Source organism: Nerophis lumbriciformis, linkage group LG39 (genome assembly GCF_033978685.3).
Source record: "Nerophis lumbriciformis linkage group LG39, RoL_Nlum_v2.1, whole genome shotgun sequence".
In the NCBI taxonomy this organism is placed as follows: Eukaryota; Metazoa; Chordata; class Actinopteri; order Syngnathiformes; family Syngnathidae; genus Nerophis; species Nerophis lumbriciformis.
In genome coordinates this window covers 23306090-23331500 of record NC_084586.2, presented here as the reverse complement: position 1 = coordinate 23331500, position 25411 = coordinate 23306090, and the positions used below count along the sequence as shown (strand labels likewise).

At 34.8% G+C, this 25411-nt stretch overlaps 1 protein-coding gene across 8 annotated transcripts in view; it reads right to left on the bottom strand.

Moving 5' to 3' along the window:
- Positions 1 to 25411, bottom strand: part of LOC133577950 (ankyrin-3-like) — a 213807-nt gene that overhangs the window by 119098 nt on the left and 69298 nt on the right. For all 8 annotated transcript variants that reach the window (XM_072912710.1, XM_072912712.1, XM_072912711.1 and 5 more), the window contains exons 5-11: positions 23356 to 23454; positions 21250 to 21435; positions 21057 to 21080; positions 6953 to 7051; positions 6022 to 6120; positions 2424 to 2522; positions 2162 to 2359 (exon numbers count right to left, since the gene is read on the bottom strand). In XM_072912710.1, the coding sequence (XP_072768811.1) occupies positions 2162 to 2359; positions 2424 to 2522; positions 6022 to 6120; positions 6953 to 7051; positions 21057 to 21080; positions 21250 to 21435; positions 23356 to 23454 (804 nt within the window). The remainder of the gene's footprint in view (positions 1 to 2161; positions 2360 to 2423; positions 2523 to 6021; positions 6121 to 6952; positions 7052 to 21056; positions 21081 to 21249; positions 21436 to 23355; positions 23455 to 25411) is intronic.

Below are 25411 nucleotides of genomic sequence, written 5' to 3'. Positions count from 1 at the left end.
GTTTATCTTATTTTACAATTTAGTCACCTTCTATTGAACTTATTTTAGCTTTATTTAAACTTATTTAACATTTTATTTAACCTACTTTACCTTCTTTTGCCTTTTTTTTTACGTTGTATTTAACTTAATTTACCTTTTATTTACCTTCTATTTAACCTTACATATTCTGTCTTTTACTTTTCATTTACTTTACCTTTAATTTACCTTATTTGTACTTTTATTGACTACTTTTACCTTATTTTACCTTTTATTTACCTTCTATTTGACTTAATTTACCTTCTGTATAACTTGTTTTACCTTTTATTTACCTTATTTTACCTTCCAATTCCCTTCTATTTACCTTCCTTAAACGTCTTTTGCCTTGTTTTATCTCCGCTAACCTTCTATTTACCTTCTTTTATCTTTTATTTAACTTCTTTTACATTTCGTTTAACTTACTTGGCCTCCCTTTACCTTTTATTTACCTTCTATTTAACTTATTTTACCCTTTATTTACCTTCTGTTTATCTTATTTTACAATTTAGTCACCTTCTATATAACTTATTTTAGCTTTATTTAAACTTATTTAACATTTTATTTAACCTACTTTACCTTCTTTTTTTACGTTGTATTTAACTTATTTTACCTTTTATTTACCTTCTATTTAACCTTACATATTCTGTCTTTTACTTTTACTTTACTTTACCTTTAATTTACCTTATTTGAACTTTTATTGACTACTTTTACCTTATTTTACCTTTTATTTACCTTCTATTTAACTTAATTTACCTTCTGTATAACTTGCTTTACATTTTATTTACCTTATTTTACCTTCTATTTAACTTATTTTACCTTTTAATTCCCTTCTATTTACCTTCCTTAAACGTCTTTTGCCTTGTTTTATCTCCGCTAACCTTCTATTTACCTTGTTTTATCTTTTATTTAACTTCTTTTACATTTCGTTTAACTTACTTGGCCTCCCTTTACCTTTTATTTACCTTCTATTTAACTTATTTTACGCTTTATTTACCTTCTGTTTATCTTATTTTACAATTTAGTCACCTTCTATATAACTTATTTTAGCTTTATTTAAACTTATTTAACATTTTATTTAACCTACTTTACCTTCTTTTACCTTTTTTTTTTACATTGTATTTAACTTATTTTACCTTTTTTTTTACCTCCTATTTAACCTTACATATTCTGTCTTTTACTTTTCATCTACTTTACCTTTAATTTACCTTATTTGAACTTTTATTTACCTTCTATTTAACTTAATTTACCTTCTGCATAACTTGTTTTACATTTTATTTACCTTATTTTACCTTCTATTTAACTTATTTTACCTTCTAATTCCCTTCTATTTACCTTCCTTAAACGTCTTTTGCCTTGTTTTATCTCCGCTAACCTTCTATTTACCTTGTTTTATCTTTTATTTAACTTCTTTTACATTTCGTTTAACTTACTTGGCCTCCCTTTACCTTTTATTTACCTTCTATTTAACTTATTTTACCCTTTATTTACCTTCTGTTTATCTTATTTTACATTTTATTCACCTTCTATTTAACTTATTTTAGCTCATTTAACATTTTATTTAACCTACTTTACCTTCTTTTGCCTTTTTTTTTACGTTGTATTTAACTTATTTGACCTTTTATTTACCTCCTATTTAACCTTATGTATTCTGTCTTTTACTTTTCATTTACTTTACCTTTAATTGACCTTATTTGACCTTTTATTCAAACTGTTTTACCTTCTATTTAGCTTTTATTTGACATTGAATTGATCTTACTTTACTTACCTACTTTCCTCCTTCTTTTACCTTCCATTCACTTCTAGCACTATTCTTCTATTGACCTTTGACCTACTTGTTTGACCTTGACTTGTGCGGTGCGCATGTGATGAATGTTGATTATAAAGGATGATCAATTGCAGTTGATGTTCTTCACCGGACGCCACAAGGCTTGACCGGATCAGACATGGAGATGTCCGCCATCTTGCGGCAGTCATTTGTCTTTTTCTTTACGACTTAAGTTCAATATTACACGCATAATAACTTCCTGTACGGGCAACTTGACTTCCTGTACGGCGACTAGAAATGATGGCAAGTGAGGTTGAGCTGCTTGTGTCGTCATGACAACAAAGTGTGAGTGAACAGGAAGGAAAAGGAAGACTTCCTCACCAGGGCCTTGGCGTTGGGGTTGGCCTTCTTGTCCACGATGACCTTGGCCACCTTGTAGTGTCCGCAGTGGGCGGCCACGTGCAGCGCCGTCAGGTAGTCGTTGGTCACGTCGTCCACGGGCGCCTCGTGGTGCAGCAGCAGCGTGACACAGTTGAGGTGGTCGCCCTGCGTGGCCATGTGCAGCGGGGAGAGGCCGTTCTGCAGCGGGGGAGGGGAGAGGCGCTAGCACCGTCGGGCGACATCAGAGTCCAGGGGAGCGTACCTTGGTCTTGGAGAGGATGGGTGCGCCTCGGTTCAACAGCATCTCCACCACCTGCTCGTGTCCACTCCTAGCACCGCAGTGCAGCGGAGTCAGACCGTCCTGGGTCAACATATGAAATAACAAGTGTGTGTAAAAATGTGAAGTGCGCCCCCCTCTGGTCAACATATGAAATAACAAGTGTGTGTAAAAATGTGAAGTGCGCCCCCCTCTGGTCAACATATGAAATAACAAGTGTGTGTAAAAATGTGAAGTGCGCCCCCCTCTGGTCAACATGTGAAATAACAAGTGTGTGTAAAAATGTGAAGTGCGCCCCCCTCTGGTCAACATATGAAATAACAAGTGTGTGTCAAAATCTGAAGTGCTCCCCCTCTGGACAACATATGAAATAACAAGTGTGTGTAAAAATGTGAAGTGCGCCCCCTCTGGTCAACATATGAAATAACAAGTGTGTGTAAAAATGTGATGTGCGCCCCCCTCTGGTCAACATATGAAATAACAAGTGTGTGTAAAAATGTGAAGTGCGCCCCCTCTGGTCAACATATTAAATAACAAGTGTGTGTAAAAATATGAAGTGCGCCCCCTCTGGTCAACATATTAAACAACAAGTGTGTGTAAAAATGTGAAGTGCTCCCCCTCTGGTCAACATATGAAATAACAAGTGTGTGTAAAAATGTGAAGTGCGCCCCCTCTGGTCAACATATGAAATAACAAGTGTGTGTAAAAATGTGAAGTGCGCCCCCCTCTGGTCAACATATGAAATAACAAGTGTGTGTAAAAATGTGAAGTGCGCCCCCTCTGGTCAACATATGAAATAACAAGTGTGTGTAAAAATGTGAAGTGCGCCCCCTCTGGTCAACATATGAAATAACAAGTGTGTGTAAAATGTGAAGTGCTCCCCCTCTGGTCAACATATGAAATAACAAGTGTGTGTAAAAATGTGAAGTGCGCCCCCTCTGGTCAACATATGAAATAACAAGTGTGTGTAAAAATGTGAAGTGCGCCCCCCTCTGGTCAACACATGAAATAACAAGTGTGTGTAAAAATGTGAAGTGCGCCCCCCTCTGGTCAACACATGAAATAACAAGTGTGTGTAAAAATGTGAAGTGCGCCCCCCTCTGGTCAACATATGAAATAACAAGTGTGTGTAAAAATGTGAAGTGCGCCCCCTCTGGTCAACATATGAAATAACAAGTGTGTGTAAAAATGTGAAGTGCGCCCCCTCTGGTCAACATATGAAATAACAAGTGTGTGTAAAAATGTGAAGTGCGCCCCCTCTGGTCAACATATGAAATAACAAGTGTGTGTAAAAATGTGAAGTGCGCCCCCTCTGGTCAACATATGAAATAACAAGTGTGTGTAAAATGTGAAGTGCTCCCCCTCTGGTCAACATATGAAATAACAAGTGTGTGTAAAAATGTGAAGTGCGCCCCCTCTGGTCAACATATGAAATAACAAGTGTGTGTAAAAATGTGAAGTGCGCCCCCTCTGGTCAACATATGAAATAACAAGTGTGTGTAAAAATGTGAAGTGCGCCCCCCTCTGGTCAACACATGAAATAACAAGTGTGTGTAAAAATGTGAAGTGCGCCCCCCTCTGGTCAACATATGAAATAACAAGTGTGTGTAAAAATGTGAAGTGCGCCCCCCTCTGGTCAACATATGAAATAACAAGTGTGTGTAAAAATGTGAAGTGCGCCCCCCTCTGGTCAACATATGAAATAACAAGTGTGTGTAAAAATGTGAAGTGCTCCCCCTCTGGTCAACATATGAAATAACAAGTGTGTGTAAAAATGTGAAGTGCTCCCCCTCTGGTCAACATATGAAATAACAAATGTGTGTAAAAATGTGAAATGCTCCCCCTCTGGTCAACATATGAAATAACAAGTGTGTGTGTAAGAATTAGAAGTGCTCCCCCTCTGGTCAACATATGAAATAACAAGTGTGTGTGTAAGAATTAGAAGTGCTACCCCTCTGGTCAACATATGAAATAACAAGTGTGTGTAAAAATGTGATGTGCGCCCCCCTCTGGTCAACATATGAAATAACAAGTGTGTGTAAAAATGTGAAGTGCGCCCCCCTCTGGTCAACATATGAAATAACAAGTGTGTGTAAAAATGTGAAGTGCGCCCCCTCTGGTCAACATATTAAATAACAAGTGTGTGTAAAAATGTGAAGTGCTCCCCCTCTGGTCAACATATGAAATAACAAGTGTGTGTAAAAAATTGAAATGCACCCCCTTTGGCCAAAATGAATAAAAAAAAAATGAAATAAATATGTATACAGACACATACTGTAATAACTTGAATGATGAAGATTAAAAAACAATTACAAACAAAACATTAAAATAAAATAAAAATACCTAAAATCTTACTTTTTTATATTTGCATAGTATGTATATATTATTAATTTTGTAAATACACTTCTTTATACATCTAGAAAGGCTGGTCCTAAAGAGGTCTCAAGAAGGTACAAAATACAAGAATGTGTGTGTGTGTTCTTGTATTTCTAGCCTTCTTGAGACATGATGAAGGAAAAGCATCTTCCATATGAGGAGGTGTGAACAAGTGATGACATAAATCAATAACATTGCATCTAATAGACAATGTCTCATTTGCACCCCTGCTGGTCAAAATGAGGGTGGTCCCAAAAAGGAGGCTCCCCCTCTGGTCAACATATGAAATAACAAGTGTGTGTGAGAAATTGAAATGCGCCTCCTTTGGCCAAATGTATTTTAAAAAAAAAAATATATATATGTATATAGAAACACACTGTAATAACTTGAAGTAAAAAAAATAAAGATTAAAAAGTAATTACAAACAAAATCAATCAATCAATCAATCAATGAACTAATAGCAGTATTTTTCTCTCAATGTGTCAACTTTTTTAAAATAAAACTGTGGACAATTACTCATATTCTTTCCGTTTCTGTAATATTGCAGGATTTTCTTGTGAAATTATTACTTTTTTATGTAAAATTCTGACTTTTTAATGCAAAATGGTGACATTTGTCATATAAAATTCTGACTTTTATCACAATATTGCCCATTTTTTTGTTGTTCTTGTAAAATAGCGACCTTTTTTCGAGTAAAACGACGACTTTTGTCATCATTTTGCCAAGTGAAATTCCGACTATTATTATAATATCGCCAAAATGTTAAAGTTTTCCTATAAAATTGTGACTTTTGTCGAGTAAAATTACGACTCTTTTCATAAAATTGCCCAAATTTTGGGGGTTTTCTTGTAAAATTGCGACTGTTATTGAGTTAAGTTCCAGCTTTTATCATAATATTGCACAGTTTTTCTTGTAACATTTTGATTTGCGTTGAGTAAAATGAGGACTTTTATTATAATACTGCCAAAATTATACGTTTTTCTTGTGGAATTCAAACTCATTTTTCACAACACGCTAGTTTATATTTGGGTAGTATGTATATATTATTAATGTTGTAAATACACTTCTTTATATATCTAGAAAGGCTGGTCCTAAAGAGGGAGGCATTTTTATCAAGAAGGTAACAAATACAAGAATATGTGTGTGTGTGTGTGTGTGTGTGTGTGTGTGTGTGTGTGTGTGTGTGTGTGTGTGTGTGTGTGCCCACCTTGGTGCGTGCTTCTATCTTGGCTCCTCTCTCCAGCAGAAGTCTCACCATGTTGCCATTCCCACGCTTGGAGGCCACGTGCAGCGGTGTGATGTCATTCTGCACACACACAACACAACACAACACAACTTCACTTTTACTGCCGCACAATATGACACACAGTCTCGTCGTGATTGTAACGTCACGTGAGGAAAATAGTTGTAAGTCAGTGTCTGAATGTGGAGAAATCACCGCAGGTAAGCCATGATATTACACACCTTGGATCCCTCAGGCGCTACTGCATCAAAAAGCCACATCAGTGTGTAAAGGATATCACCACATGGGCTCAGGAACACTTCAGAAAACCACTGTCAGTAACTACAGTTGATCGCTACATCTGTAAGTGCAAGTTAAAACTCTACTATGCAAAGCCAAAGCCATTTCTCAACAACACCCGGAAACGCTTGGCTGGGCCCGAGCTCATCTAAGATGGACTGATGCAAAGTGGAAAAGTGTTCTGTGCTCTGAGTCCACATTTCAAATTGTTTTTGGAAACTGTGGACCAAAGAGGAAAAGAACTATCCGGATTATTCTAGGGTGAAAGTGTAAAAGGCAGCATGTGTGATGGTATGGGGGTGTATTAGTGGCCAAGACATGGGTAACTTACACATCTGTGAAGGCACCATTAATGCTGAAAGGTACATACAGCTTTTTGGCGCAACATATGTTGCCATCCAAGCAACGTTACCATGGACGCCCCTGCTTATTTCAGCAAGACGATGCCGAGCCAGGTGTTACAACAGCGTGGCTTCTTGTTGGTATTGAAAACAGCAACATTACCTAGTTTGGCTGAGTCATCTCTTGGTGCTGTTGGAGTGACACACACACACACACACACACACACACACACACACACACACACACACACACACACACGCACACACACACTAACCCGTGCCTTGAAGTCGACGGCGGCTCCTCTGTTGAGCAGCAGAGTCGCCACGTTGATGTTCCCGTAGTGAGCGGCGATGTGTAGAGGCGTGAAGCCGCTCTGTGGCACACAAAAAGGTGAAGAAGACACAAAAAGGTGAAGAAGACACAAAAAGGTGAAGAAGACTTGTATGAAGCACGGGGCGACGCCAAGGTGAGCCGCGGTGCAGCGGCAGCAGCAGCAAAGGTGACAAAAGGCGCAGGTGCATGAGTGGACTAACACAGCAAAGCTGCAGGAAGCTCAGGAAGGTTCTATGGTTCTATGGTTCTATGGTTGTGGTTGAAGAGACATCATGCACTAAGTTGGACTCAAACCTCACAAAACGTGGAATAATCAAGTGGACATGCAGGAGGAGGCGTGCATCTGCAGGAACTACTCTCTTTATTATTCTTCACTATTATTATTATCTGTTTATTATTGTTCACTATTATGGGACAGCGTGGCGCAGTGTAAGAGTGGCCGTGCGCGACCCGAGGGTCCCTGGTTCAATCCCCACCTAGTACCAACCTCGTCATGTCCGTTGTGTCCTGAGCAAGACACTTCACCCTTGCTCCTGATGGGTGCTGGTTAGCGCCTTGCATGGCAGCTCCCTCCATCAGTGTGTGAATGTGTGTGTGAATGGGTAAATGTGGAAGTAGTGTCAAAGCGCTTTGAGTACCTTGAAGGTAGAAAAGCGCTATACAAGTACAACCCATTTATCATTTATCATTTACATTATTATTATCTGTTTATTCTTCTTCACTATTATTATTATCTGTTTATTATTGTTCACTATTATTATTCTTTGTTTATTATTGTTCACTAATATTCTTTGTTTATTATTGTTCGCTATTATTATTCTTTGTTTATTATTGTACACAATTATTATTACTTGTTTATCATTGTTCACTATTATTATCTGTTTATTATTTTCCACTATTATTATTCTTTGTTTATTATTTTTCACTAATATTCTTTGTTTATTATTGTTCACTATTATTATTCTTTGTTTATTTATGTACACAATTATTATTCTTTGTTTATCATTGTTCACTATTATTATATGTTTATTATTTTCACTATTATTATTCTTTGTTTGTTATTGTTCACTAATATTATTTGTTTATTATTGTTCACTATTATTATTCTTTGTTTATTATTGTTCACAATTATTATTCTTTGTTTATCATTGTTCACTATTATTATTCTTTGTTTATTATTGTTCACAATTATTATTCTTTGTGTATCATTGTTCACTATTATTATATGTTTATTATTGTTCACTATTATTATTCTTTGTTTATTATTGTTCACTAATATTCTTTGTTTATTATTGTTCACTATTATCATTTGTTTATTATTGTTCACTATTATTATTCTGTGTTTAGTATTGTTCACTATTATTTTTATGTGTTTATTATTGTTCACTATTATTCTTTGTTTATTATTGTTCACTATTATTATCTGTTTATTATTGTTGACTATTATTATTTGTTTATTATTGTTCACTATTATTATTCTGTGTGTATTATTGTTCACTATTATTATTATTTGTTTATTATTATTCACTGTTATTCTTTGTGTATTATGGTTCACTATTATTATTATTCTCTGTTTATTATTGTTCACTATTATTATTCTTTGTTTATTAGTGTTCACTATTATTATTATCTGTTTATTATTGTTCACTATTATTATTATCTGTTTATTATTGTTCACTATTATTATTATTATCTGTTTATTATTGTTCACTATTATTATTATCTGTTTATTATTGTTCACTAATATTCTTTGTTTATTATTGTTCACTATTATTATTCTTTGTTTATTATTGTACACAATTATTATTACTTGTTTATCATTGTTCACTATTATTATCTGTTTATTATTTTCCACTATTATTATTCTTTGTTTATTATTTTTCACTAATATTCTTTGTTTATTATTGTTCACTATTATTATTCTTTGTTTATTATTGTACACAATTATTATTCTTTGTTTATCATTGTTCACTATTATTATCTGTTTATTATTGTTCACTATTATTATCATCTGTTTATTATTGTTCACTATTGCTATTATTTATTTATTATTGTTCACTATTATTATTCTGTGCGTATTAGTGTTCACTATTATTATTCTGTGTGTATTATTGTTCACTATTATTATTCTTGGTTTATAATTGTTCACTAATATTATGTGTGTATTATTGTTCACTATTATTTTTCTTGGTTTATAATTGTTCACTATTGTTATTATTTGTTTATTATTGTTCACTATTGTTATTATTTGTTTATTATTGTTCACTATTGCTATTATTTATTTATTATTGTTCACTATTATTATTCTGTGCGTATTATTGTTCACTATTATTATTCTGTGTGTATTATTGTTCATTATTATTATTCTTGGTTTATAATTGTTCACTAATATTATGTGTGTATTATTGTTCACTATTATTTTTCTTGGTTTATAATTGTTCACTATTGTTATTATTTGTTTATTATTGTTCACTATTGTTATTATTTGTTTATTATTGTTCACTATTGTTATTATTTGTTTATTATTGTTCACTATTATTATACTGTGTTTATTATTGTTCACTATTATTATTATTTGCTTGTTCACTAATATGATTCTCTGTAGCGGCTGCAGGTTAGAGAACAATCTATGTTTTGTCCACCTGATCGTAGACACTTACTGACCCCTGGTGGCGACAGGAAGTTACTACGCTTGATTTGTTGACACACTTCCGGGTTGAGGAATACAGGAAGTGAGTTTCTGAGTCACGTGACAAGTTGGAGAAGATAAGTGTGTAAGTCATTTCTTCATATAAGTCACTTGTACCCCGCTTTCTGCCCGAATGCAGCTGGGATAGGCTCCAGCACCCCCCGCGACCCCGAAAGGGACAAGTGATAGAAAATGGATGGATGGATGGACTTAAAAAAAATGTTAAACCCAATTTTTGGTTGCAAATATTTTTTTTTTGTATTTTAATTATTTTTATAACATTTCTGAAGTTGAGTCATAAACTAAAAATATTTGCAACAAAAACTTATTTTTTTTAAATTTAATTAAATGTTTTAAATTTCATATACATATTTTTTTTAATTAAACATTTTAAAATTCGGTTTGCATAAAAGCAACCCCCCGCCACCCCAAAAGAGACAAGCAGTAGAAAATGGATGGATGGATGGATGGACTTAAAAAAAATGTTAAACCCAATTTTGGGTTGCAAATCTTTTTTTTTGGTATTATTATTTTTATAATTATAACTATAATTATAACTATAATTATAATAATAATAATAATAATAATAATAATAATAATAATAATAATAATAATAATAATAATAATAATAATAATAATTATTATTATTATTATAATATATTATAATTATAACTATAATTATTATTTTTATAATTATAACCTCCTCTCTGAGCTGCCACCTTACTGTGGTAGAGGAGTTTGCGTGTCCCAATGATCCTAGGAACTATGTTGTCTGGGGGTTTCTATGCCCCCTGGTAGGGTCTCCCAAGGCAAACTGGTCCTAGGTGAGGGATCAGACAAAGAGCAGCTCGAAGACCTCGATGAAGAACACAAACCAAGGACACAGATTTCCCTCGCCCGGACGCGGGTCACCGGGGCCCCCCTCTGTAGCCAGGCCCGGAGGTGGGGCACGATGGCGAGCGCCTGTCCCCATGGGGCCCGGCCGGGCACAGCCCGAAGAGGCAACGTGGGTCCCCCCTCCAATGGGCTCCCCACCCATAGCAGGGGCCATAGAGGTCGGGTGCAGTGTGAGCTGGGCGGAAGCCGAGGGCAGGGCACTTGGCGGTCCGATCCTCGGCTACATAAGCTGGCTCTTGGGACGTGGAACGTCACTTCGCTGGGGGGGAAGGAGCCTGAGCTAGTGCGTGAGGTGGAGAAGTTCCGGCTAGATATAGTCGGACTCACTTCGACGCACAGCAAGGGCTCTGGAACCAGTTCTCTTGAGAGGGGCTGGACTCTCTTCCACTCTGGCGTTGCCGGCAGTGAGAGGCGACGGGCTGGGGTGGCAATTCTTGTTGCCCCCCGGCTCAGAGCCTGCACGTTGGAGTTCAACCCGGTGGACGAGAGGGTAGCTTCCCTCCGCCTTCGGGTGGGGGGACGGGTCCTGACTGTTGTTTGCGTTTACGCGCCAAACAGCAGCTCAGAGTACCCACCCTTTTTGGATTCACTCGAGGGAGTACTGGAGAGTGCTCCCCCGGGTGATTCCCTCGTTCTACTGGGGGCCTTCAACGCTCATGTTGGCAGCGACAGTGAAACCTGGAGAGGTGTGATTGGGAAGAATGGCCGCCCGGATCTGAACCCGAGTGGTGTTTTGTTATTGGACTTTTGTGCTCGTCACAGATTGTCGATAACAAACACCATGTTCAAACATAAGGGTGTCCATATGTGCACTTGGCACCAGGACACCCTAGGTCGCAGTTCCATGATCGACTTTGTAGTTGTGTCATCGGATTTGCGGCCTCATGTTTTGGACACTCGGGTGAAGAGAGGGGCGGAGCTTTCTACCGATCACCACCTGGTGGTGAGTTGGCTGCGATGGTGGGGAGGATGCCGGACAGACCTGGCAGGCCCAAATGCATTGTGAGGGTTTGCTGGGAACGCCTGGCAGAGTCTCCTGTCAGAGAGAGTTTCAATTCCCACCTCCGGAAGAACTTTGAACATGTCACGAGGGAGGTGCTGGACATTGAGTCCGAGTGGACCATGTTCCGCACCTCTATTGTCGAGGCGGCCGATTGGAGCTGTGGCCGCAAGGTAGTTGGTGCCTGTCATGGCGGTAATCCTAGAACCCGTTGGTGGACGCCGGCGGTGAGGGATGCCGTCAGGCTGAAGAAGGAGTCCTATCGGGTTCTTTTGGCTCATGGGACTCTTGAGGCAGCAGACAGGTACCGACAGGCCAAGCGGTGTGCGGCTTCAGCGGTCGCGGAGGCAAAAACTCGGACATGGGAGGAGTTCAGGGAAGCCATGGAAAACGACTTCCGGACGGCTTCGAAGCAATTCTGGACCACCATCCGCCGCCTCAGGAAGGGGAAGCAGTGCAGTGTCAACACCGTGTATGGTGAGGATGGTGCTCTGCTGACCTCGACTGCGGATGTTGTGGATCGGTGGAGGGAATACTTCGAAGACCTCCTCAATCCCACCAACACGTCTTCCTATGAGGAAGCAGGGCCTGGGGAATCTGTGGTGGGCTCTCCTATTTCTGGGGCTGAGGTTGCCGAGGTAGTTAAAAAGCTCCTCCGTGGCAAGGCCCCGGGGGTGGATGAGATCCGCCCGGAGTTCCTTAAGGCTCTGGATGTTGTGGGGCTGTCTTGGTTGACAAGACTCTGCAACATCGCGTGGACATCGGGGGCGGTACCTCTGGATTGGCAGACCGGGGTGGTGGTTCCTCTCTTTAAGAAGGGGAACCGGAGGGTGTGTTCCAACTATCGTGGGATCGCTCTCCTCAGCCTTCCCGGCAAGGTCTATTCAGGTGTACTGGAGAGGAGGCTACGCCGGATAGTCGAACCTCGGATTCAGGAGGAACAGTGTGGTTTTGGTCCTGGTCGTGGAACTGTGGACCAGCTCTATACTCTCGGCAGGGTCCTTGAGGGTGCATGGGAGTTTGCCCAACCAGTCTACATGTGCTTTGTGGACTTGGAGAAGGCATTCGACCGTGTACCCCGGGAAGTCCTGTGGGGAGTGCTCAGAGAGTATGGGGTAACGGACTGTCTTATTGTGGCAGTTCGCTCCCTGTATAATCAGTGTCAGAGCTTGGTCCGCATTGCCGGCAGTAAGTCGGACACGTTTCCAGTGAGGGTTGGACTCCGCCAAGGCTGCCCTTTGTCACCGATTCTGTTCATAACCTTTATGGACAGAATTTCTAGGCGCAGTCAGGGCGTTGAGGGGATCTGGTTTGGTGGCTGCAGGATTAGGTCACTGCTATTTGCAGATGATGTGGTCCTGATGGCTTCCTCCGGCCAAGATCTTCAGCTCTCACTGGATCGGTTCGCAGCCGAGTGTGAAGCGACTGGGATGAGAATCAGCACCTCCAAGTCCGAGTCCATGGTTCTCTCCCGGAAAAGGGTGGAGTGCCATCTCCGGGTTGGGGAGGAGATCTTTCCCCAAGTGGAGGAGTTCAAGTACCTCGGAGTCTTGTTCACGAGTGAGGGAAGAGTGGATGGTGAGATCGACAGGCGGATCGGTGCGGCGTCTTCAGTAATGCGGACGCTGTATCGATCCGTTGTGGTGAAGAAGGAGCTGAGCCGGAAGGCAAAGCTCTCAATTTACCGGTCGATCTACGTTCCCATCCTCACCTATGGTCATGAGCTTTGGGTCATGACCGAAAGGACAGGATCACGGGTACAAGCGGCCGAAATGAGTTTCCTCCGCCGGGTGGCGGGGCTCTCCCTTAGAGATAGGGTGAGAAGCTCTGTCATCCGGGGGGAGCTCAAAGTAAAGCCGCTGCTCCTCCACATGGAGAGGAGCCAGATGAGGTGGTTCGGGCATCTAGTCAGGATGCCACCCAAGCGCCTCCCTAGGGAGTTGTTTAGGGCACGTCCGACCGGTAGGAGGCCACGAGGAAGACCCAGGACACGTTGGGAAGACTATGTCTCCCGGCTGGCCTGGGAACGCCTCGGGATCCCCCGGGAGGAGCTGGACGAAGTGGCTGGGGAGAGGGAAGTCTGGGCTTCCCTGCTTAGGCTGCTGCCCCCGCGACCCGACCTCGGATAAGCGGAAGAAGATGGATGGATGGATGGATGGTTTCCATAAAAGCACCCCCCGCCACCCCGAAAGGGACAAGCGGTAGTAAATGGATGGACTTTAAAACAAATTTAAACCCAATTTTTGGTTGCAAATCTTTTTTTTTTTCTTACTTTAATTTAATTTAATTTTCTAAATTTCAAATAATTTTTATTTTTAATTAAACATTTTTAAAATTCGGTTTGCATAAAAGCACCCCCTGGCACCCCGAAAGGGACAAGCGGTAGTAAATGGTTGGATGGATGGATGGATTTCAAAAAAAAAATTTACTACATTTTTGGTTGCAAATCATTTTTTGGGGCATTATTATCATTTTTATAACATTTCTGAAATTGAGTCATAAACAAAAAATGTTTGCAACAAAAACTTGTTTTTATTTCATTTAATTTAGTTTTTTAAATTTCAAATATATATATTTTTTAATTAAACATTTTAAAATTCGGTTTGCATAAAAGAACTCCCGCCACCCCGAAAGGGACAAGCAGTAGAAAATGGATAGATGGATGGACTTCAAAAAAATGTTAAACCCAATTTTTGGTTGCAAATCATTTTTTTGGGTATTATTATTTTTATAACATTTCTGAAGTTGAGTCATAAACAGAATATATTTTCCACAAAAACTTTTTTTTCTTTAATTTAATTGAATGTTTTAATTTAAAATAAAAAAAGTTTTAATTAAACATTTAAAAATTTGGTTTCCATAAAAGCACCCCCCGCCACCCCGAAAGGGACAAGCGGTAGTAAATGGATGGACTTTAAAACAATTTTAAACCCAATTTTTGGTTACAAATCTTTTTTTTTGGTATTATTATTTTTGTAACATTTCTGAAGTTGAGTCCTAAACAAAAAATATTTGCAACAAATACTTATTTTTCTTTAATTTATTCTAATTTTTTTAATTTCAAATATTTTTTTTTAAAAATTAAACATTTTAAAATTCGGTTTGCATAAAAGCACCCCCCGCCACCCCGAAAGGGACAAGCAGTAGAAAATGGATGGATAGATGGACTTTAAAAAAATGTTAAACCCAATTTTTGGTTGCAAATCTTTTTTTTTTGGTATTATTATTTTTATAACATTTCTGAAGTTGAGTCATAAACAGAATATATTTTCAACAAAACATTTTTTAATTTAAAATAAAAAACATTTTTAATTAAACATTTAAAAATGTGGTTTCCATAAAAGCACCCCCCGCCACCCCGAAAGGGACAAGCGGTAGTAAATGGATGGACTTTAAAAAAAAATTTAAACCCAATTTTTGGTTGCAAATCTTTATTTTTTTTTTCTTTAATTTAATTAAATGTTCTAAATTTCAAATAATTTTTATTTTTAATTAAACATTTTAAAATTCGGTTTGCATAAAAGCACGCCCTGGCACCCCGAAAGGGACAAGCGGTAGTAAATGGATGGATGGATGGATTTAAAAAAAAAACTAACTACATTTTTGGTTGCAAATCATTTTTTTGGTATTATTATTATTTTTATGACATTTCTGAAGTTGAGTCATAAACAAAAAAATATTTTCAACAAATACTTATTTTTATTTAATTTAATTTAATTTTTAAAATTTCAAATATTATTATTTTTTAAAATTAAACATTTTAAAATTTGGTGTGCATAAAATCAGCCCCTGCCACTCCGAAAGGGACAAGCAGTAGAAAATGGATGGATGGATGGACTTAAAAAAAATGTTAAACCCAATTTTTGGTTGCAAATAATTTTTTTTGGTATTAATTTTTTTTTATAACATTTCTGAAGTTGAGTCATAAACAGAATATATTTTCAACAAAAACTTTTTTTTCTTTAATTTAATTACATTTTTTAATTTAAAATAAAAAAAAGTTTTAATTAAACATTTAAAAATTTGGTTTCCATAAAAGCACCCCCCGCCACCCCGAAAGGGACAAGCGGTAGTAAATGGATGGACTTTAAAACAAATTTAAACCCAATTTTTGGTTGCAAATCTTTTTTTTTTTCTTTCTTTAATTTAATTAAATTTTCTAAATTTCAAATAATTTTTATTTTTAATTAAACATTTTTAAAGTTCGGTTTGCATAAAAGCACCCCCTGGCACCCCGAAAGGGACAAGCGGTAGTAAATGGTTGGATGGATGGATGGATTTCCAAAAAAAAATTAACTACATTTTTGGTTGCAAATCATTTTTTGGGGCATTATTATCATTTTTATAACATTTCTGAAGTTGAGTCATAAACAAAAAATGTTTGCAAGAAAAACTTGTTTTTATTTCATTTAATTTAGTTTTTTAAATTTCAAATATTATTATTTTTTTAAATTAAACATTTTAAAATTCGGTGTGCATAAAAGCAGCCCCTGCCACTCCGAAAGGGACAAGCAGTAGAAAATGGATGGATGGATGGACTTAAATAAAATTTAAACCCAATTTTTGGTTGCAAATAATTTTTTTTGGTATTAATTTTTTTTTATAACATTTCTGAAGTTGAGTCATAAACAGAATATATTTTCAACAAAAACTTTTTTTTCTTTAATTTAATTACATTTTTTAATTTAAGATAAAACATTTTTTTTATTAAACATTTAAAAATTTGGTTTCCATAAAAGCACCCCCCGCCACCCCGAAAGGGACAAGCGGTAGTAAATGGATGGACTTTAAAACAAATTTAAACCCAATTTTTGGTTGCAAATCTTTTTTTTTTTCTTTCTTTAATTTAATTAAATTTTCTAAATTTCAAATAATTTTTGCATAAAAGCACCCCCCGCCACCCTGAAAGGGACAAGCGGTAGTAAATGGATGGATGGATGGATTAAAAAAAAAAATTAACTACATTTTTGGTTGCAAATCATTTTTTTTGGGTATTATTATTTTTATAACATTTCTGAAGTTGAGTCATAAACAAAAAATATTTGCAACAAAAACTTTTTTTCTTTAATTTAATTAAATTTTTTAAATTTCAAATAATTTTTTTTATTTATTTAAACATTTTAAAATTCGGTTTGCATAAAAGAACTCCCGCCACCCCGAAAAGGACAAGCAGTAGAAAATGGATGGATAGATGGACTTCAAAAAAATGTTAAACCCAATTTTTGGTTGCAAATCTTTTTTTTTGGTATTATTATTTTTATAACATTTCTGAAGTTGAGTCATAAACAGAATATATTTTCAACAAAACATTTTTTAATTTAAAATAAAAATTTTTTTTTATTAAACATTTAAAAATTTGGTTTCCATAAAAGCACCCCCCGCCACCCTGAAAGGGACAAGCGGTAGTAAATGGATGGACTTTAAAAAAAATTTAAACCCAATTTTTGGTTGCAAATCTTTTTTTTTTCTTTCTTTAATTTAATCATAAACAAAAAAATATTTTCAACAAATACTTATTTTTATTTCATTTAATTTAATTTTTTAAATTTCAAATATTATTATTTTTTTAAATTAAACATTTTAAAATTCGGTGTGCATAAAAGCAGCCCCTGCCACTCCGAAAGGGACAAGCAGTAGAAAATGGATGGATGGATGGACTTAAAAAAAAATGTTAAACCCAATTTTTGGTTGCAAATAATTTTTTTTGGTATTAATTTTTTTTTATAACATTTCTGAAGTTGAGTCATAAACAGAATATATTTTCAACAAAAACTTTTTTTTCTTTAATTTAATTACATTTTTTAATTTAAGATAAAAAATTTTTTTTATTAAACATTTAAAAATTTGGTTTCCATAAAAGCACCCCCCGCCACCCTGAAAGGGACAAGCGGTAGTAAATGGATGGACTTTAAAACAAATTTAAACCCAATTTTTGGTTGCAAATCTTTTTTTTTTTCTTTCTTTAATTTAATTAAATTTTCTAAATTTCAAATAATTTTTATTTTTAATTAAACATTTTTAAAATTCGGTTTGCATAAAAGCACCCCCTGGCACCCCGAAAGGGACAAGCGGTAGTAAATGGTTGGATGGATGGATGGATTTAAGAAAAAAAATCTAACTACATTTTTGGTTGCAAATCATTTTTTGGGGCATTATTATCATTTTTATAACATTTCTGAAGTTGAGTCATAAACAAAAAATGTTTGCAAGAAAAACTTGTTTTTATTTCATTTAATTTAGTTTTTAAAATTTCAAATATATATATTTTTTAATTAAACATTTTAAAATTCGGTTTGCATAAAAGAACTCCCGCCACCCCGAAAGGGACAAGCGGTAGTAAATGGATGGACTTTAAAAACAATTTTAAACCCAATTTTTGGTTGCAAATCTTTTTTTTTGGTATTATTATTTTTATAACATTTCTGAGGTTGAGTCATAAACAGAATATATTTTCAAGAAAAACTTTTTTTTCTTTAATTTAATTACATTTTTTAATTTAAAATAAAAAATTTTTTTTATTAAACATTTAAAAATTTGGTTTCCATAAAAGCACCCCCCGCCACCCCGAAAGGGACAAGCGGTAGTAAATGGATGGACTTTAAAAAAAATTTAAAACCCAATTTTTGGTTGCAAATCTTTTTTTTTAGTATTATTATTTTTTATAACATTTCTGAAGTTGAGTCCTAAACAAAAAATATTTGCAACAAATACTTATTTTTCTTTAATTTATTTAAATTTTTTAAATTTCAAATATTTTTTTTTTTTAATTAAACATTTTAAAATTCGGTTTGCATAAAAGCACCCCCCGCCACCCCGAAAGGGACAAGCAGTAGAAAATGGATAGATGGATGGACTTAAAAAAAAATGTTAAACCCAATTTTTGGTTGCAAATCTTTTATTTTTTTTATTATTATTTTTATAACATTTCTGAAGTTGAGTCATAAACAAAAAATATTTGCAACAAAAACTTTTTTTTCTTTAATTTAATTAAATCTTTTAATTTAAAATAATTTTTTTTTTTTAATTAAACATTTAAAAATTTTGTTTCCATAAAAGCACCCCCCGCCACCCCGAAAGGGACAAGCGGTAGTAAATGGATGGACTTTAAAACAAATTTAAACCCAATTTTTGGTTGCAAATCTTTTTTTTTCTTTCTTTAATTTAATTAAATTTTCTAAATTTCAAATAATTTTTATTTTTAATTAAACATTTTAAAATTCGGTTTGCATAAAAGCACCCCCCGCCACCCTGAAAGGGACAAGCAGTAGAAAATGGATAGATGGATGGACTTAAAAAAAATGTTAAACACAATTTTTGGTTGCAAATAATTTTTTTTGGTATTATTATTTTTATAACATTTCTGAAGTTGAGTCCTAAACAAAAAATATTTGCAACAAAAACTTTTTTTTCTTTAATTTAATTACATTTTTTAAATATCAAATAATTTTTTATTTTTATTTAAACATTTTAAAATTCGGTTTGCATAAAAGCACCCCCCGCCACCCCGAAAGGGACAAGCGGTAGTAAATGGATGGATGGATGGATTAAAAAAAAAAATTAACTACATTTTTGGTTGCAAATCATTTTTTTGGGGTATTATTATTTTTATAACATTTCTGAAGTTGAGTCATAAACAAAAAATATTTGCAACAAAAACTTTTTTTCTTTAATTTAATTAAATTTTTTAAATTTCAAATCATTTTTTTAATTTATTTAAACATTTTAAAATTCGGTTTGCATAAAAGCACCCCCCGCCACCCCGAAAGGGACAAGCAGTAGAAAATGGATGGATAGATGGACTTTAAAAAAATGTTAAACCCAATTTTTGGTTGCAAATCTTTTTTTTTGGTATTATTATTTTTATAACATTTCTGAAGTTGAGTCATAAACAGAATATATTTTCAACAAAACATTTTTTAATTTAAAATAAAAAACATTTTTAATTAAACATTTAAAAATTTGGTTTCCATAAAAGCACCCCCCGCCTCCCCGAAAGGGACAAGCGGTAGTAAATGGATGGACTTTAAAAAAAAATGTAAACCCAATTTTTGGTTGCAAATCTTTATTTTTTTTTTCTTTAATTTAATTAAATGTTCTAAATTTCAAATAATTTTTATTTTTAATTAAACATTTTAAAATTAGGTTTGCATAAAAGCACCCCCCGCCACCCTGAAAGGGACAAGCAGTAGAAAATGGATAGATAGATGGACTTAAAAAAAATGTTAAACACAATTTTTGGCTGCAAATAATTTTTTTTGGTATTATTATTTTTATAACATTTCTGAAGTTGAGTCCTAAACAAAAAATATTTGCAACAAAAACTTTTTTTTCTTTAATTTAATTACATTTTTTAAATTTCAAATAATTTTTTATTTTTATTTAAACATTTAAAAATTTGGTTTCCATAAAAGCACCCCCCGCCTCCCCGAAAGGGACAAGCGGTAGTAAATGGATGGACTTAAAAAAAAAATTTAAACCCAATTTTTGGTTGCAAATCTTTATTTTTTTTTTCTTTAATTTAATTAAATGTTCTAAATTTCAAATAATTTTTATTTTTAATTAAACATTTTAAAATTCGGTTTGCATAAAAGCACCCCCCGCCACCCTGAAAGGGACAAGCAGTAGAAAATGGATAGATAGATGGACTTAAAAAAAATGTTAAACACAATTTTTGGCTGCAAATAATTTTTTTTGGTATTATTATTTTTATAACATTTCTGAAGTTGAGTCATAAACAAAAAATGTTTGCAACAAAAACTTTTTTTTCTTTAATTTAATAAAAAAATTTAAATTTCAAATAATTTTTTATTTTTATTTAAACATTTTAAAATTCGGTTTGCATAAAAGCACCCCCCGCCACCCCGAAAGGGACAAGCGGTAGTAAATGGATGGATTAAAAAAAAAAAATTAACTACATTTTTGGTTGCAAATCATTTTTTTGGGTATTATTATTTTTATAACATTTCTGAAGTTGAGTCATAAACAAAAAATGTTTGCAACAAAAACTTGTTTTTCTTTAATTTAATTTAGTTTTTTAAATTTCAAATACATTTTTTTTTAAATTAACATTTTAAAATTTGGTTTGCATAAAAGCAACCCCCCGCGACCCCGTAAGGGACAAGTGGTAGAAAATGAATGGATATATATGCCACGCCCCCTTTAGCTGCGCGCCTACGGTAGGTGGGTGTGGCCAAGTGCCGACGGGGTTTTCAATTAGTGTAGACGGCAATACACTGAGAAGGAAAAAAAGACATCGCGCTTCAACACATCGCACCTTAACAGACTAAGTGGGTCACGTTGAAATCAAACATGGCCGCTGCGAGCGAGATGCGTTTGTGTGAAAGCGTAACAGGAAGTGAGGTGAAATGCGGCGCATGCTAGCATTTAGCGCTCATGCTAGCAGCGTTGCCATGGCGACGGTGAAGGTGAGGAGGAAGAGGAGAGAGGCAGGAAGTGTACCTCCGTGGTCCTATTCACCATCATCTAGAGACAGAGAATGGGGGCGGTTAGAGCACCACCGGCACCACAACAGGCGGCGTGATGGCCATGGAATGCGGACGCACAACTGCATGTGTGTGTGTGTGTGTGTGTGTGTGTGTGTGTGTGTGTTTTGTCCAGTGAAGGCGCCCCCCTGTGGCCGGGCGCCGCCTACCTTGGACTCCACGTCGGCGTTGTGGTCGCTCTGCAGCAGGAGGGCGGCGGCCTTGGTGTCGTCTTTCCTGGCGGCGATGTGCAGCGCCGGCAGGCGGACCTTGCCCTTGGTGTCGTTCTCCAGGAGCAGCGACACCACCTGGTCGTGGCCCTGCTGTAGCGCCACCGCCAGCGGGGTGAAGCCGTCCTGCGGGCGGGCGATAATTCATACTTCATCACGCCCTTCCAATGGGAAAATGCCGATCATTTCTACGTCGGGGCTCTTTTCCTGGCTGAAGACCCTAAACTGATGGACCCGCATTCTAGAAATACTAAAAAAAGAACATCCAAAAGTGGAATAAAAGAGGTGTGTCAGAAAAATTAGCAGTAGCTATTTATGACCCCCTCCCCTTGGAAACAGCTGCAGCCGTATAATCAGGAAATGCCCAAATAAATGAGGAGGCGTGGAGCTCCCTCCTCAGAGCGGTGGGGTGACGCTGTACGAGGGCGCAGGTCCACGCGCTCTCCTCATTCCTCATGAGCTAAATTGAATCATGTCTCTATTTTGACTCCTTTGCTTCTTGTCTTGTCTAATAGATGTCATCGGTATATAAGTTATCACACAAATTTGTGTTCCCATGAGTTCAGGTCGCCCTGCGAGAAGACGAAAGCCGTCTTTGTTCTTATCAAGAAAAAAGGCTTGTAAAACTCCACTGTGTGCCATGGGATGCGACGTGGAGGTGTCGGTTTCTTTGATCTGTCGGACAGCCACAGGAAGACCTCGTCATGACCCGAGAGCTACCAAGCAGAAAGGGAGCAGAACCTGACACTCTAAATATATATATATATATATATATATATATATATATATATATATATATATATATAAATATGCATATGTACATATATATATATATATATATATATATATATATATATATATATATATATATATATATATATATATATATATATATATATACACGTACATATGGATACATATGTATATATATATATATATATATATGTATAAAATCTCCTGACGATTGAGGGTACCCCCCCTCATGAAACAGGCCTGTAGAGATGAAATAGTCTTGTGATTTTTTTCCCACACATACATATATATATATATATATATATATATATGTCTTAATAAGGTTATCCAAAAAATAGTGCTCGATACCGTAGTAGAGCGCAATATATGTATGTGTGGGAAAAAAAATCACAAGACTACTTCATCTCTACAGGCCTGTTTCATGAGGGGTTCCCTCAATCAAAAATCTCCTGATGATTGAGGGAACCCCTCATGAAACAGGCCTGTAGAAATGAAGTAGTCTTGTGATTTTTTTCCCCACACATACATACATACATATATATATATATATATATATATATATATATATATATATATATATATATATATATATATATATATATATAAAAAATAATATATATATATATGCATATATATATATATATATATGCATATGTACACAAATATATATATATATATATTTATATATATATATATATATATATATGCATATATATATATATATGCATATATATATATATATATATATATATATGCATATGTACACAAATATATATATATATATATTTATATATATATATATATATATATATGCATATATATATATATATGCATATGTACACAAATATATATATATATATATACATATATATATATATATATACATATATATATACATATATATATACATATATATATACATATATATATATATATACATATATATATATATACATATATATATATATATATGTATATATACATATATATATATATATATATATATATATATATATATATATATATATATATATATATATATATATATATATATATATATATATAAATAAATATAAATATATATAATATATATATATATATATTACGGTCATTTGTTTCCACGTAAAAGACCCTGGTTTTGAAGTCATTGTGGTACTAACACTAACTGATGGCGCTACCTGCAGGAGACTCTTCTGCCATCAGTGCGGCTACATGCTAAGCTAAAGGCGGCCGCCAGCTGGCACTTTTAACCCGGGCAACAAGACACGTGAAGAAAAGAATTGAGAGCATCACCTCAGTGGCGATGCTCTGACTGGACCCGTGGTCCAACAGGTACTGGACCACCTCCAGGTGGTTCTCCTGCGCCGCCATGTACAACGGCGTGAAGCCATTCTGGGGACAAACAGAAAGGACGAAGTTCTTAAAATGCAATATTTCTTGCCATACTAAAGTAAGGCTCCACTTTTCCAAAAATGATAACCTACTTTGGCTTTGTTATTGACGTGCTACTGATTAGCATTAGCGATTTTGCATGGCGATTTCAACACCTCCAAATGTGTTAACAAAAACTCGGACCGAGATGCACATTACAATCTAGCAGCCGCTGTGTAAATGAGTACAATTCTTACAGTACTGACATTTTCTAGGGCGCAACAAAAGACTGAACGCTATTTGATTTGAGGTGCACAGAGTTGGCTAGAATAGTTAGCAACTGTTAGCATTGTGTGTCGTGTACTAAACGGTATGACTGAGAAGCAGTGCTGGAAAAATAGGCTAAAAAAAAGTTAGCATGCTAACAGTTAGCATGCGTCAGTTATATGACTTTGTGGTGTACGACTGTAAAAAAAAATTAGCATGCTAATAAGGACTAAAAACACAAAGAGGTGTATATGAATATGTTTTTATTTTTTTATGGTTGCACAATTTTTGGTAACAACATTTTTTTTGTTATAATTTTGTTGATAAAAATCTTTTTTTTGGGGTTAGAATTTAGAATTTTTTTGGGTTAAATACTTTTTTTGTTAAAAAAAATATTCTTTATGGTTGCACTTTTCTTTAACCAACTGACTTTTGGTTATGATAATTTTTGGTTGAAAATCTTTATTTCTAATAATAATAATAATGATGATGGATTAAATTTATATAGCGCCTTTCTATTAGAGACTGAAAGCGCTCCCAGAGAAGTGAGAAGCCATCATTAATTCACACATACATGGTGGTAAGCTACATTTGTAGCCACAGCTGACAGTATCTGAGCACCACCAAACATTCATTCAGCAGTGAAGTGTCTTGCCCAAGGACACAACGGCAGTCCGTTGCACTTTTTGGTGACAAATCATTTTTTGGGAATAAATTGGGTTTTTTATTAGATACAAATCTGTTATTTTTGTGTCTTGGTTAAAACATTTAATTTTTTGGTAAAAAATGTGTTGTCTAAAATCTTTTTTTTTTTTTTTGGTTATAAATGTTTTTTGTTGAAAACATCTTTTTTTAGTTGCAAATTATTTTGGTATCAAACTGTCTTTTGGTTAATTATTTTTTTTTGGTTGCATTTTTTTGGTAACAAAGAATTTTTGGATTAAAAATAGTTTTTTTAATAGTTCAAAAATCTGCGTTTTTTTGCATTACTATTTTGAATCATATATTTTTTTTGGGGGGGGGGGATAAAAATGAGCTTATTTAGTTGCAATTTTTTTGTTAAAAAATTGTCTTTTGGTTAAAAACATTTTTTTTGTTTGCACTTTTTTGGTAACAAAGAATTTTTGGATTAAAAATAGTTTTTTTAACAGTTTAAAAATCTGTGTTTTTTTGCATTACTATTTTTGAATCATATATTTTTTGGGGGGAGGGGGGTTAAAAATGAGCTTATTTAGTTGCAATTTTTTTTGGTAAAAAATTGTCTTTTGGTTAAAAATATTTTTTTTTGGTTGCACTTTTTTGGTAACAAAGAATTTTTGTATTAAAAATAGTTTTTTTTAACAGTTTAAAAATCTGCGTTTTTTTTGCATTACTATTTTTTAATCATATATTTTTTGGGGGGAGGGGGGTTAAAAATGAGCTTATTTAGTTGCAATTTTTTTTGGTAAAAAATGGTCTTTTGGTTAAAAATATTTTTTTTTGGTTGCACTTTTTTGGTAACAAAGAATTTTTGGATTAAAAATATATATTTTTAATTGTTTAAAAATCTGAGTTTTTTTGCATTACTATTTTTGAATTATATATTTTTTGGGGGGGTTAAAAATGAGCTTATTTAGTTGCAATTTTTTTGGGTAAAAAATTGTCTTTTGGTTAAAAATATTTTTTTTTGGTTGCACTTTTTTGGTAACAAAGAATTTTTGGATTAAAAATA